The following is a 16,330-nucleotide window of genomic DNA, read 5'->3' as shown; positions in this document are numbered from 1 at the left end:
GACTAGAGAGTCACCAGCCTTGTATAAGCTCCAAGGTGTAAATACTAAGCTAACTGAGCGGAAATAAGCCAGGAATATGAAGTGTTATAGGGAGCTTATCTGATATGTAGTGAACCAATTAAAACATTTCTTTTCACAGGTACACATAAGGTACCTGTCATAAGGTGCACAATGTTAGCATTTTACCAAATAAAATTTAATTTAAAGTGTAACTCCACTGTTGTTGAGAAAAAAACATTCTCCTCTGGGTGATCTATGTACATTGCAAGGATTATAACAACCTTTGTTGCAGATTCCTACCTTCTGTTATTCTGAAGAAATCCCTGTTTGTTCCTCTATGCCGAGTAGGTCTAATGGGAGTGGTTTCATAATTATCTATCAGCTGTGCACCTACACAGCACTGATGAGGAAATCTGTTGGGCCTGCATCCCTTTAGACGTATTCCTATTGAAAGTATCTTAGCAAAAATGACAATTTTTGTTGCAGGGAATGCCTGAAATCTGACCTGTATCTTATGCAGACTTCTGGGAAAATTGGTGAGCCAATCACACAAGCAGGAAATTATGTTTCTGGGGTATGTTCAGTACACACTCTGCGTACAGAAAAACTCCAGGTAGCCATATTGCATTTCATTTACAGAAAATTACAGCGGCTGCCGATTGAAAGGTAATTTTTAGTGACATTCAATTACAATATGACTTGTGTCGCAATTGTATACACTATATTATTTTTTTCTTTATTTGCTATATTTTTCCCCATGAAAGTGGAGTTACCCTTTAAAAGAAAGATAGAGCAGAAGTCCATAGTAACAGAGGTCAACTTTTACTCTCTATCCTGCAACTGGAAAAAGAAGTCTGCAATCCTGGGGGTATATTAGAGGGATGCTGACATTCAAGGACTATTCACTGCAGTTGAATCTTCCTTGTGCATTTGTTTTAAATGACAGTAACTGATTCACCACCAGTAAATGTTTGGTGAAGGCCACATTTACGGCTTTATAAAATGTACCCCTGGCTATCAAAAGACCCTTTTTTTTTTACAATTTTTTGGGTTCTGAGACAAAATGTGACATTATAATGTATAAAAAAATTCAATGGATGTTAGTTTGCGGGTTATTGGAAACTGTTTCTCTACTTACCACAGTGACTTCATTGGGCGACGCACCATGCTGGAGCAACACGTTAATGATATGGGTATGTCCCTGCTGAGCAGCCTGATGTAGAGCAGTATACCCATTCTGAAAAGGAGAAACATATAATTATCAGAAGGAATTTGAAAACCATCGCTTTTTTTAATGCATCAGGAATAACACAGGGCAATCAAGTTTTATAATACTACTAGTATCATTAAACAGTAAAAAGAAAAGGGGAGGGGAGGGGAGTTTGAAGGCCCCATGCACACGTGCTTATAAAAATAAGCAGCTGATAGAATATGGCAGAAAAAAAAACACCTCTAATGTTACAGTATGCACATGCGTTTATGTGTACACCATTATAAACTCATAAAAACTATAGATAAAAACAAAACCCTCTCTAATATGCACAATGCATCCCAGTCCTATAGACATTTATTTATGATACATGGATCACTTATAGTCAACCTCTGTTTTTTACATTCATAAATATGCTTTTTGATGCGCTGGACAACAGGGTCTTAGTTCCTCTACACGTTTCTCATAAATGTTCCTCTTCATTGGGAGATAAAAGGAGGCCAGCACTATCAGTAGAGTAGTGGTACAACTTAACTAGGACCCTAGGCTCGTTTTGTTTTTGGTGAAAGGGTGATACCCCTTTTCAGGTTTTACTCTGGTCTTCCCCTCACTTCCTGTCCTGGTTGCCATATTGTCACTGGGACAGGAAAGGAGAGGAAATCACAGCAGACACACACAGCAAAAAAAAAAAAAAAAAAAAACAACATTCCCCAACCTATCCAACATTTTTGAAAAAAATCTTAGGTTGTAGACCCATAATAAGCAGGGTTTATGCACCTACAGGCTCAACCTAGTAACATCCCAGATGAAAAGCCCATATTCATGCATTTAACTTAATTATTTTCTGTAAATATATGCACAACTCACTCTGGTTTTGGCATTCACTTTAGCACCATGTTGCAGCAAGAAATTGACCATTTTAATGTTCCCGTAATGGCTTGCCACATGCAAAGGCGTATATCCCATCTGCAATACATACGAAAAAGATAAATGGTTAATGCTGGAGGATGACAGATTTCAGCTGATCATTTTGCATTGAAAATATTACATTTAATGGAAAATAAAAATGCTATGTTTTTTTTACTCCTAAGGTGTGTTCCATATCAATCAACATCGTGACTCAATAGCTCTCATGATTGGCTGGCAAACATTCAAGGGTATACCCTTTATTGAAAGGATAGAGAGGGTAAAAAAAAGGGAGGGGTATGCCTATATATCAAGAATAATGTACAAGTGAATGTGAGAGATGACATCACTAGTAGAGCTCCAAAGGGATGAAGCTAAGGGGAAAATAGTACTGGGAGTATGCTATAGGCCCCCTAACCTGAGGGAGGAAGGGGAGACAGATCTCCTATCACAATTGGGATTAGCAGCAAGGATGGGAAGTGTTATCATAATGGGGGATTTTAACTATCCAGACATAGACTGGGCGGAGGGAAGCACTCATTCATCTAAGGCTCACCAGTTCCTAAATGTCATGCAGGACAATTTTTATGGGTCAGATGGTAGACGCACCAACTAGAAATAAAGCGTTACTGGATCTATTACCATTGGGTAATAAATTTAAAAGAGCGAACAAAAGTCCTGGATGGCTTAACTCCAATGTAAAAATGCATATAAAAGCAATGGAGAAGGCCTTCAAAAAATACAAGGTTGAGGGATCATCATCAGCATTCAGACTTTATAAAGAATGCAATAAGAAATGTAAGGGTGCAATAAGGACGGCTAAGATAGAACAAAAAAGACACATAGCAAAGAAGAACAAAAAAAATCCCAAGAAATTCTTTAAGTATGTAAACAGTAAAAAAGGGAGGACAGACCATATTGGCCCCATAAAGAATGAGGAAGGACATCTGGTTACAAAGGATGGGGAGATGGCAAAGGTATTGAATTTATTCTTCTCCTCAGTCTTCACGAGGGAATCGAGGGGCTTCAGTAACCAAAACTGCAGTGTTTATCCTCATGACACATCACAGGAAGCACCTCCATGGTTAACAGAGGACAGAATTAAAATTAGACTTGGGAAACTTAACATTAAAAAATCACCGGGACCAGATGGCTTGCACCTGAGGGTACTTAGGGAACTCAGTCAAGTAATTGCCAGACCATTGTTCCTAATATTTACTGACAGTCTACTGACTGGAATGGTACCAGCTGATTGGAGAAAAGCCAATGTAGCACCAATATTTAAAAAGGGCCCAAAATACATCTCTGGGAATTACAGACCAGTTAGCCTAACATCAATAGTATGTAAACTCTCAGAGGGGGTGATAAGGGACTATATACAAGATTTTAGTAATGAGAACGGTATCATTAGCAGTAATCAGCATGGGTTCGTGAAGAATAGTTCTTGCCAAACCAATCTATTAACCTTCTATGTGGAAGCGGATGTGGAAACCTTGCAAAAAGATCTGAACAAATTAATGGGGTGGGCAACTACATGGCAAATGGGGTTCAATGTAGAAAAATGTAAAATAATGCATTTGGGAGGCAAAAATATGAATGCAATCTATACATTGGGGGAGAACCTCTGGGGGAATCTAGGATGGAAAAGGACCTGGGGGTCCTAGTAGATGATAGGCTCAGCAATGGAATGCAATCCCAAGCTGCTGCTAACAAAGGAAACAGAATATTGGCATGCATTAAAAAGGGGATCAACTCCAGAGATAAAACGATAATTCTCCCGCTCTACAAGACTCTGGTCCGGCCGCACCTAGAGTATGCTGTCCAGTTCTGGCCACCAGTCCTCAGGAAGGATATACTGGAAATGGAGTGAGTACAAAAAAGGGTAACAAAGCTAATAAAGGGTCTGGAAGATATTAGTTATGAGGAAAGGTTGCGAGCACTGAACTTATTCTCTCTAGAGAAGAGGCGCTTGAGAGGGGATATGATTTCAATATACAAATACCATACTGGTGACCCCACAATAGGGATAAAACTTTTTCGCAGAAGGGAGTTTAACAAGATTCGTGGCCACTCATTAAAATTAGAAGAAAAGAGGTTTAACATTAAACTACGTAGAGGGTTCTTTACTGTAAGAGCGGCAAGGATGTAGAATTCCCTTCCACAGGCGGTGGTCTCAGCGGGGAGCATCGATAGTTTAAAAAAACTATTAGATAAGCACCTGAACGACCACAACATACAGGGATATACAATGTAATACTGACATATAATCACACACATAGGTTGGACTTGATGGACTTGTGTCTTTTTTCAACCTCACCTACTATGTAACTATGTGACTTGCATGTATCCTATAAAATATTATGTTATCCTTGTTATTCTTGATGTTCAATAACCATGTTATACCCTTCCTTCCACCTTTTTTATTTTTCTCCTAAAGTTTAGACGTAACATGCCCCATGTACAAAGGATGCATATGGATGTGCATCTGGCCCCATTGCCTTTTGCACCACCACAACTCTGGTGTGCTTCACAAACTACTGCTTCATTGTTATGCCTTTACATTCTGTCAACATTTCATTTTAACTCTTTGGTGTTATGCAAAACGTTGGTCCTTATACACACTCAGTGAGGCATTGCAAAAGTGACCTAACAACATGAAAATCAAAAAATAATTACAGATTTTGCTTAGTTTACTGGGTGCATCATCACTGCTCTCTGCATTGCCTCTTAATACTTACTACTAGTAATACTTTTTACCTTTATGCTGCTTTACTTTTAGGTACTGTAGAGCAATATGAGGGAATAAGGGGGAACTTATACTCAGAACTAAGACTGGATGTGGTATTTTACAGCCTGCACTACCTTTGGCCACCACTAGAGGGAGACTCCACTCCAATCCAGCTGGCTGTCCACACACAGGCAGATACAAATCTTACATACAATCTGGTGCACTCTAATGCTACGTACACACGAGCGGATTTCTCGTCGGAAAAATATATGACAGCTTTTCCAACAGGATTCCGCTCAAGTTTGCCTTGTATACACACGGTCGCGCAAAAGTTAGCTAAACTTACGACCGTCAAGAACGCGGTGACGTACAACACTACGACAAGCCGAGAAAATTAAGTTCAATGCTTCCGGGCATGCATCAAATTGTTTCTGAGCATGCGCAGGAATTTTGCGCGTCGGAATTGCCACAGACGATCGCATTTTCGGATAGGAACTTTTTCCGACCGAAAAATTGAGAGTATGCTCTCAATCTTTTGCTGGCTGGAATTCAGCCAACAAAAGTCCGATGGAGCATACACACGGTCGCATTTTCCAACGAAAAACTCTCATCGGTCTTTTGCGGGCCAAAATTCCGATCATGTGTATGTGGCATAAGGCTACTTTCACACCTGGGCAATTTTTCAGGTGCTTCTGGGCTAAAAATAGCGCCTGTAAAGCGCCTGAAAAAGCACCTAAAAAGCGCTGCTATAACAGCGGTAAAGCGCCGCTAATATTAGCGGCACTTTACCGCTAGCGCCCCCACCCCAGTGTGAAAGTAGCCTAAGAGTTGGGGAGCAGTCTAGAAATTAGTACACATTACTAGGATTCCTCCAGCTATCCTAGAAGCTAGAACCCCTGTGTTAATCACTCTTCCCACTGTCCACACACCCACACACCAGACATACAACAAAGCCTGCCATCACCCAACAGTTTGACCGCAGACTTGTCTGCTGGGTCACCACACACACATAGATCTTTGTCTTGCAGGTCTGCTAATTTACAATCTGCATGCAATCTGCCAACACACAGAGCAATTGCATACCGATTGGCACGTAACTTAGACCGAGCACTTAGGCACTAAAATGCAACAATCTCTCCAGAGTCCTAGCTTAGTACACAGAAGTCACTTATTCATTTTATTTATTTTTTTTATTTATTTCAGGTACTTATAGCGCCGTCAATTTACGCAGCACTTTACATATACATTGTACATTCACATCAGTCCCTACCCTCAAGGAGCTTACAATCTAAGGTCCCTAACTCACATTCATACATACTAGGGACAATTTAGGCAGGATCCAAGCGTGTCTTTGGAGTGTGGGAGGAAACCGGAGTACCCGGAGGAAACTCACGCAGACACAGGGAGAACATGCAAACTCCAGGCAGGTAGTGTCGTGGTTGGGATTCGAACCAGCGACCCTTCTTACTGCTAGGTGAAAGTGCTATCCACTACACCACTGTGCCACCCATTTTATAACTTAATATCCCCAAAAGTGGGCAGTGCATAAAATATATACAAAAAAAATTTACAAAAAAATATAATAAAAAAAAGACAAAAAGATAATAATAATAATAATTGCCAATTTGCTATGAAAATAAAAAGAAAAAAAAACAGAAAAAAACTTTACCGAAGTTTATCCTTTAGTGGAAGCATACCGGACCATGTGGGGACTCCCCAGTTTCGAACTGGCTTCGTGAAAGAACGACGTACATATTTCAGGCTCCCCAATTTATTAAAATATGGATGATGGTGGGACTTTAGCCCTTGGCCAATCAACCCTGGGGGAAATTTCAGTCTCAGGCCACAGGATCTTTCGTGTTCTGAAATGATCACTGTCAAATTTGGCCCAGAACGGCGCTGATCGCTGTGTCAAGGATAGGATAGGACACCAGCGCATCGGTCCAATCACGACAGGACCAATTACTGTCTGCCTGCCGCAATCAGGCACCATATAATGGTTTTGTGTGTTCCTCTAAAATTCTACACATGCTACAAATACAGAGTTACATGTACTTGTAGCCCAACACGTGTACGGTCACCAGGAATCATTTTCATCTCTCTGCCGCTAATATTTTAACTTTTATGAGAGTTAAAATAGATTCCTCAGATCTGGTGATATCAATCAAAGGTGGCACACTGTTCAGGGCTCCTCATAGCCCCCTGCTGATATTGCTAGACGGAATAACTAGGCCTCTCCTTTGAGGTTTTTGGAAGGTGACAATCCATGTTTACTTGTATGGGAGAGTTTTATTGGCATCTAGGTGTCAACTCGATCCTTGGAGCTGGCCCTGTCCTTTTCAAATGCTAATGGAAGAACATACACGTGTATGACTGATACTGAACACTATATCTCTAATACCCCAGAATTACATCTACATCTAAAATTATACGACTTCTACGGATCACATCCCACTAAGGCAAAACTATCCTTCTCTTACATGCATGTTACACCCTTATAATGTAAAAAACAGCTGAGTTTAAATAAATATATTACTATATCCACATACACAATTACTGCAACAGTTTGAATATGTGCTACACATAATAAATACAATGTTACAAAGTTCACATTCTTTCTTTGTAACTGTGCTTCATTTACTACACAAAAAAGTACTTGGAAATTGATCCACCATCTAAGCAGGTTCAGTTATAAACAGCGCCGCATGTATTCGGAAATCCACATCAGGTGTGCTTGACTGTGTTATCCACCGCCAACTTCAGAAAGAATCACTCTCCTGATAGGGTGGAACTCAGAATATAGAGTCCGGAGGCACATTTTCACCATTATCTCTATATATTATATATCTCAAAGGACAAGAAATCTGTAGACAAAAACACCCTATTGTTTTATAAAAGATCTCTTTTCCACCAGTGCAACTTTAGCTCCAGGATGTGTCTCAATGTGGGAAGGATTTAAACATGAAATATAATCCAATAGTGTAATACTGTTTAAAAAAAAAAAAAACTGTACTTGAGTCCCACCATCAGAAACTCTATTAGCAGTATATCCTGTACTCGTTCCTAAACTCATGGTAGGTAGCATGAACCAGTGTAATGATGTCACCTGCTTAACCTCACTATATTTATTTTAGTTTTTTTTTTTTTTTTTTTTTTTTTTTTTTTAGGCTTATATCCTTCCCACATTGTGAGAATTCATGGGAATGGGGCTAGAATGATGGAATTGGAGAGACCCTTTATGAAAATAAATGGGTATTTGTATCTGTATGTTTTTTTCCCTATAAAGGATAATGATGAAAATGCACATCTGACCTTTATCATTTCAGGTTCGTCCCATCTGACGAGTGAGCCTTTCTGAAGGTGGTGGTAGATATAGATAATGCAGTTGGAGCACATTTGATGTTGACTTCAAAACACATAAGGTGCTTTGGATAGCTTACCTAGATAAAGATGGTGAATCAATTTCCAAGGACTCCTTTTGTATGGTGAATGAAACAGTTACACAGAAAGATTGTGGACTTTGCAACATTGCATTCCTTATCTGAAGCACATATTCGATCTTTAGTGCTAGTTTTGTATGTAAGTATAAGCCTTCTGCTTGGGTGGGTTCCTCCCGACTGTGTACAGTGATGCTGTAGGTGTGTGTGAGTGGTGGTAGGAGAAGAAAGATCTCCCCTGCCATTGCTCAGGTACCAGAATCAGAGTCATTCAAAAGTGTAAAGTGCCAGCAGGATCACAGCATGTTGATACTAGGAAACCACATGACACTAATACAGGGATAGGAGGCAGAGAGAGGTGAAAAGGGGTGAAACCAGGCATTAGTAGCTGGTAGCTTCCTACTCAATAATACTACAGGTGGATGGTTAGCAGACCGATCATCTAGCACACAGTCATGCAGCTGAGGATAACCTGGCTCCACAGCCAGAAGTGGGAGCTTTACTCATTCTGAAGAGACATTTTGCAAACACTTCAGGCTCGTTCACATCATGAGGTATATCTGAGCTTGTGCATGTTTTTGCATGGCACTTTTTAAGGCAGCCCATCAATTTCAATGGGCTGCCCTATGCAAGTAAAATGTGCAAAAAAAGATGCAGGCACAATTTTTTCAACTGAAGCTGCCCCAAAACACACGGTTCTGCGATACTATGCGTTTTGGCAGACACTGACGCACACGTATTTCCAAGATGCATGGGACTCGCACACGTCTACAGAAGGCAGTTCGGGACACATGCATTCCCACATCATACCTGGTGTGAACAAGCCCTCATCCAGTACCTGGAACATTCTAATATAATATTTAGGGTAGGTAAGCATGTTGCTTCTTTATATTTTATCTTATGTGTCTAAGTTCAGCTTTAATTTTTCTTATCCTGTGCAATCCAATGCAGCAAAAACACCTCACAGGGTTCCTAGAACTTTCTAAAGCCTGTCCAGTGTAACTTCCTCTCTTCCTGATTTCTATATCTCTTCTATATGTCCTTTCTATATCTCTATAACTTCCAAGGCAGGAATGAGTCTCATTGGTTTCTGGGACAAACTTTATACTGACATTTTTTTTTTTAAATCAAGTTTTCAGTATACTAGAGACAGAAGGAGACCTGCGATGGTTGTGTTTAGGAATGGCTCTTTTGTATCAGAAGCAGGAGTGCTGACATAAGCATAAAGCAGAAACAGAGGACTGGACTAGACTGGTGCACTGCAGCAATATCAGGATATAGACTTGTACTATGTGTATGCATCTCAAGGTTTAATTTTCACTTTTGACTAGGCTATACCTTCAAATAATAAGGCAAAGAAAAATGAGTTATGGTAGTAGCCAATGGCACCCAAGTAACAGTATACAGTACGTTCATTAATATGACAGCTCTAAACTGCTGACAAGTGCATTTTATTTATTTGACACTATGGTACTACTTTTGCAAGTTATTTTTGATCTCTACGCTACCCTTTTATATAGGCCTGAATGTTTTCTAACATGTTTGCACACTATGAATTTATGAGGAACTTCCTGTTCTTAGTCTTTAACCACAGCTATATGATTCATGTTCTAGTCTTAGCATTAGAACAAAATATAATCATAGCACACATCTGCTTAACTACAATCTGCTTTGCCTCTAGACAAGAGTAAAAGAAACAAGACAACCGTCTGCCCCATTCAAAAAGGTGTAAGTAGAAAGAGCAATAATTATGTGCAAAGCATACAGGAACCAATCAGATTCCTGTTTACTGTACAATACCAGAGATATTTGATTGATTTCTATTGAGTAATTCTAGAAGGCCTATCTACTAAGGTAAGAATCTGAATAATTAGGGCTGATTTACAGATATGGAAGTATTGGCTGCATTGGACTGAATGATGGAAATGGGGCTTAGAGTAGACTTGGACAGACATAGAGGAAAGATGTCCAGTCTGGGCTTGAAATACAGGTATTTCACAAAGACACAGGAAGTGATATGCAGCCCAACTTCAGGCCCACTACAATGCAAGGGTTAGTTGCTCAATAACTCTAGGGAATGATACCTACCTTATTTCTCGTTCCAGCAGGCTCCATCTATGTGACTGGTCCCCAAGCCTCTTCTATAAGATGCTCTGGGCCCCAGTCAAAACAATAACATCATCAAGTATGATGCAGGGCCTATAGCCCTCTATTGTATGTGAGGACAACAAGGGAGTGTTCATAAGTCTGAATGGAGCAGAGTGCTGGAGCAAGAACTTAGTATTACACAATATTCCTATGGAGCATGCCCCCACACAGCAGGGTTTGTTTTTTTTGTAATTTTCAGAGATGGGTTTTAAAGATTGAAGGAGATATTTGCAGGCATCATGGTTTACCAGCACTTCCTTTACCAGATTCTTTTTAGGCCAGATTCTTTTTAGGCCCTAACTGATTCACTATAAACTGACTTACTGAATAAGCACAAATGAGTCTATACAATGTCTGTCTGGCCTTGTCCATTAAAACAATTAAAACATTTTGCATCTAATTTACTATGTGAGATTACCTTTATAATATAAGACCTAATAGTAATGTCTATAACAGGTATAGATTACCTTTGTTGTACAGTCAGAGCCTGCTCCATTATTTGACAGAACCTGGGCCACTCCCACTCTATCCTCTTGCGCTGCCAGGTGAAGAGGTGTGAGTCCGCTCTACAAAATGCAAAATGAGGTAATATCAGTTCACAGTACATAGTAAAAATCAGTGGCGGCTGGTGCTCAATATTTTGGGGGGCGGCAAACAAACCTCCCCCCCCTCTCACACATAACGCAGCCAGCAACGCACCCCCCCCATGAAAAGGTCGGCCTCGGTACTCATACTGCTCCCGCTCATCCTACCATTTGTTGATGCAGTCTCCTCCTCTGAGGCCAATACATGCTCCTGGCCCGGATGGGCCAGGCTCTATGGAGTCGGAAAGGCAGCAATCAGTGTCGAGGGGCCACTGCTTCTCCTCACGGATGAACAGGAAGTGAGTCCTAAGACTCCCTGGCCAATCGGGTCTCAGGACCCACTTCCTGATTGGAGAAGCAGGAAGACATTAGCAAATATTAATTCGCTAATGTTACACAACTGGGTGGGCTCAGGACGCAGTGCTCTGCACCCCTGAACCTACCCTTTTTTGAAGCCAATTAGAGCTTCAGGCTCTAATCATGTGCTTCAAAAAAGAAAAAAAAAAACCTTTGAAATCCATGTGTCCAGCACCCTGCATGTAGATTAGGAGTCGAGCGCATTGTTTTGGGGGGGCACCACTGGTAAAAAGTATACAAAAGGGAACTTACTGATAGGAGGAAAGAGCAGAGTAGGCACAACTGCTAAGTTACCAGTGTGCAAGGGCTCCTATATTGTACAATTAGCAAGCTCTATATAGGGCAGGGATACCACTGAACTTCTCAACTGCAACATCAATGTAGTGTCACCTTCCTGGCTGTGCTGTATGGCAGAGGTGTATGCATCACAAAAGTGTCTGGACAGAATTACAAATGCTCTGGCAGAAAAGACAGTTCACATGTGTATTTAGTGCTTTGCTTTAACAACAATGTCAGAGACTTCCACTTAGGAGCAGATGTCCACGAAAAGTTCATCTCTTAAGAAAATGTTCAGTAGCAATGGCTGTCACTACTCATAACACCTAGCCCTTTTTCTGTTTTCAATTGAGAAAATAGGATTAGCTCCTCTGTGCCCCTTTTAGGGAAATTTCCTCTCCCATCAATATATTTTAGGTAGGAAAAAGTTTAAGAAGATTTGAGTTATGTTCTTTTTTTGTAACACGTCTTTGCGAACAGCAATGCAAGAGTTTTGCCTTGGGGTCTAAAGATGAATACAAACTAGACTTTCCTGTTTTATCCAGACTGGGACAAGGATTTATTCAGCTAAATGTTCTGTTATTCACTTTGGCTGTCACAGCTGTGTATATACAGAGATAGGAGGCATTTTAGGATGCCCAGAGCATAATTCTTAGCATTGCTATCGCAAAACGATAGGGTGCCTGGGTTCTGAGTCCAAATGTGATGCTATCTGTGTGGGGTCTGTATGTTCTCTCTGTCCCCCCATGGCTTTCTTGACCATAGTTCAAAGACATACCGATAAAATTAAGTGTTTAACCAAACGTGGACACCCGTTAACATAAGATAGACTGCAAGCCCCTGGGGAAAGTAACTGATACATGCAAATAAAACTTTCTAAAATGTTTCACAGAATAAAATGGACTATTATTTGCTGATTTATACATAATAAAACTCTGCCTTCCTTCACATTTTTTTTTTTTTACAAACTTGATATTGAACAGACAAGGAAGAAATGTGATTCCACTGTCAACTGAATATCACTGTCCATTCTGCAGAGACAGTCATGAGGACTACCAGCAACAATGTTAGCATCTCCTTTGGGAACAATCAATACATTTCAACAGCCTATATAAGGGTCAGTTTAAATTTGTATAGTGCATTTTAGGCACGTTGCATTTTAAACATGCTTTAGATTCGTTCTAGGCGCATTACCATTGAGCAAGCAAAACTTTTTTAACGCACCACACCTAAAATGCACAGATGTAAATGTGGCACAAAGTCCCCTTAGCCTGGGTTCACACTAATGCGAATTTGCAGCGGGTTTGATGCGTTTAGGAACACACAGATTTTGCAGCATAGTATTCCATGGCTTTGGTTCACATCTATGCATTGCGAATTTGGTGTGAGAAAAAAAAAGGGTCCTGTGCGTGTTGACGAATTCCTATGGTGCAGTGTGAATTTTATCTTCATAGGCTTCAACTGAACTTGCAGTAAACTCACAGCACACAGTTCACATCTCAGCAAATTGTTCACTGTCTGCCTCCTGAAATTTGCGGTAAAATCATGGTAAAATCGCAACTCACACATTACAAAAAAAATTATTAAATTTGCAGTACATCGCAGTAGTGTGAACCTAGGCTAAATCTGAGTTTGTGCAATCGGCATTCGTTTTTGGCAAGCTTTCTAGTTGGGGTTGACACTGCTTGTCACAAGAGCTTGTGCTTTGCAACTTCTATCTCTTTCTCTTTGTTAAGAAACAAAGATGCCCAAGTGAAGATCCCCAATACTCTGTATCCTGCGCTATATGGCTTAACGTATAACTCCCTGGTTTGTTTCTACTGCTGTCTCCCCTAATTTCAGTACTTTGCTTGTTGCCCCTTTGTCTTTTATGCTAGGTTTGTACTGCTGACCTTTTTTTCATTTCCATCTACTGACTAAACTGCTTCTGAACTTTCCTTGGCTAGCCAATGCAAAACAGCATTTTCCATACATGTGCCAACTGTCAACAGGCATCCAAGGTTTGTGACCTGGAAGCTTCATATAGCTAAATCCATACTTTTTTCCACAGTGTTCTTGCTAACTACCAGATTCTCCCTAGATTCTTTTTCTTAAGGTAGCCCATACAATGTGGTAGTGCCCTGGAGCACCTGGCATCTCATCTGAGAAATAGCAAGCAATTTACAGTGGATGGAGTTGAAATGGGATTTACTGCATATGTACATGCTACAATGCCAAGAAACATTGAGGACAACAGATGGTACCTTGTTGCTAACATGGACATTAGAATTTCTGGTGAGCAGCAAAGACACCATGTCAACATGGCCTTCTTGGGCAGCAAGGTGAATGGGAGCAATTCCTTGCTTAGTCATTGCATTGGCATCTGCCCCATATTCCAGTAACGTGGTGGCTATTTCCATCTGGTTTTTCTTTGCTGCAATGTGTAAAGGTGTGTACCCATTCTATAAAGAAAGACATACATTTACAAGGACAATTATTGGGAAATGTAAGCAAACATATATATTTTATCAATCATTCTGTCAAGTACCTGTTAACAAAAAATCCAGAGAACCTTGAATATGATGTTAGTCCTTTAATAAACTGCCTATCCTAGATTACTGTATGTGAACAGTAAACCTATAACAAAAGGTACTCTCCATCTATTCAACAATTTCCTTTGAGTATTCTAAAGTCATTTCACAATTAAAAAAACACTTCTGTAAACAGAGGAGTGATTTAGTAGATTGGGTGGCCTTTAAAGTTGTCTCAGTAGTCAGTTCTGAATTTTAAAGATTTGAATGACATGAAGTAGAGAAAGTAGTTGCAAAATGATTACCAATGCCTGGGTCCACAAAACTGAACATAAATCACATCACTGGTTAAGCAGCAGGGGCTAACTTTAGTAGTTGTTTGATCAAAGTTACATTCAAAATTACATTACCCTACATTACCATTATTGTAATGGTGTAAAAAGGTTTTTGTATCACCCAAGATTCTCATCCAGGCAGGCTGAGAGGATTCGGGCTGCTTGTCTCACATGGAGTACACTTTTTTCTCACTAGCTGGTAAAACCTGGATTGGGACCTGGAGCCTAGAGATTTCTTAAAGATTATGGGAGGGGCAAAATCTTTTATCCTAGATCCTGGTTTTCAGAACCACCAACACAATAATTAGGTAGTTGTGTGCTGAATTTTTAGTAGAGACCTGACTATAGTTCTGGACTTCACCCCAGGAGACAGAGGAGGTCACTGCCCAGGAGTCAGGTGGGCTCCACCTAGCACTACAGGTGGGAGCCAGAGCAGCAAGGGGTGGCTAGCTGTATGGACAAAATTTGAGTGAAGACTGTCTGTAAGAGACAGACAAGAGCCTAAAGGGTAAGATCAGAACGGCAGTACTGCTTGTATAAGTCAGAAGGATGACGATCCGTTTGATAAATCTGTGCAAGGGAACACACTGATTTTGATTTCTGGAACTGTGTTGAATTTCTTTTTAAAAAATTGGGCAAGAAAAGCCCTTACAAAGAAGTAGAAAGCGAGTGGCTGTGACCTTAATGTGCTACCAATTGAAGCTAATTCTCACTATATATACACTGTACAGTATATACACATACAGTACATATACACAGGCAAAACTTTTTAATACACTATCTACTTGCATCTTCCATTTATAGGTCAGCGTGGACATACTCTCCACCTCAGAGGATACCAGATTAGCATGCTCCAATCGACAGACCACATTTTAAGAATGCCTGATGCCAGATACATTCCAAATCATTAGTCACACTATAGCTGACAATGACAGGTCAGTAGAGCTTCTTATCCTAATGACACATTCCAGCTGATAACAAAGAACAGATTAACCGTCTCAGGGTTCTAAAAGTGCAAGCCCACAATGTATGGTATCAGCATGGAGAAAAATATATTTACAGTGATACCTCGGTTCACGAACGCTTCTGTTCACAAACAACTCAGTTCGCGAACAGAAGAGTTCACAAAAATTAGCTTTGGTACTCAAACTCTGCTTTGATTCATGAACACGAGTCGTGGCCAACTTCCCTGCTCTGACACGCGGTTGCGACTCCTGTAGGTGAGATTGCGGTCACACTCAGAGAGACACTGAAAGTATACTGTGAAGACACTTACAGTATTGAGAAGCTTTTTGGTGCACTTTTTAGCACATACTGTACAGTACTGTACTATACATCCCTGTGCACACTTGCTGGAAAGCTTTTTTGTGTGCTTTTTATCACATACTGTACTGTACCGGACATCCAGTATGGCTCCAAAGAAAATTCAAAGCCAGCATGGTTGTAAGAAGAAACTGCAGAGCAGTAATGAAGGTGACAAGACTGTTCAGAGCAAGCATGTTGTTGAAAAGAAAGCGCAGAGCGGTAATGCAGGTGACAAGAATGTGCAGAGCAGTAATGAAGGTGACAAGAAACCGCCTTCCTCCATGCCAGAAGTCATCTCAAGCAAGGTAAGTGTTAGTGTTCTCTCTCTTCATACTGTACTCTCTTCATACTGTACTGTACTTTGTTTCATATTTTCGTGGTTCAAAAACAAAAAAAAGAAATTGAACCCTATGGGAAAATTTTCCTCGGTTCGCGACTAATTCAGTTCGCAACCAGAGTCGTGGAATGGATTAAGTTCATGAACCGAGGGTACCACTGTACTTTAAAAAAATGAACCTGTGTATATATAGAGGT

The 16,330-nt window shown here is 40.3% G+C and overlaps 1 protein-coding gene across 33 annotated transcripts in view; it reads right to left on the bottom strand.

The window, feature by feature from the left end:
- Positions 1–16,330, bottom strand: part of ANK3 (ankyrin 3) — a 902,861-nt gene that overhangs the window by 167,099 nt on the left and 719,432 nt on the right. For all 33 annotated transcript variants that reach the window (XM_073596276.1, XM_073596279.1, XM_073596287.1 and 30 more), the window contains 4 exons: positions 13,890–14,087; positions 10,897–10,995; positions 2,078–2,176; positions 1,139–1,237 (listed from right to left, as the gene is read on the bottom strand). In XM_073596276.1, coding sequence (XP_073452377.1) covers positions 1,139–1,237; positions 2,078–2,176; positions 10,897–10,995; positions 13,890–14,087 — 495 coding nt within the window. The remainder of the gene's footprint in view (positions 1–1,138; positions 1,238–2,077; positions 2,177–10,896; positions 10,996–13,889; positions 14,088–16,330) is intronic.

Source organism: Aquarana catesbeiana, linkage group LG08, assembly GCF_042186555.1.
Source record: "Aquarana catesbeiana isolate 2022-GZ linkage group LG08, ASM4218655v1, whole genome shotgun sequence".
In the NCBI taxonomy this organism is placed as follows: domain Eukaryota; kingdom Metazoa; phylum Chordata; class Amphibia; order Anura; family Ranidae; genus Aquarana; species Aquarana catesbeiana.
The sequence above is the reverse complement of the archived record's forward strand: the minus strand, read 5'-3'. Positions and strand labels throughout refer to the sequence as shown.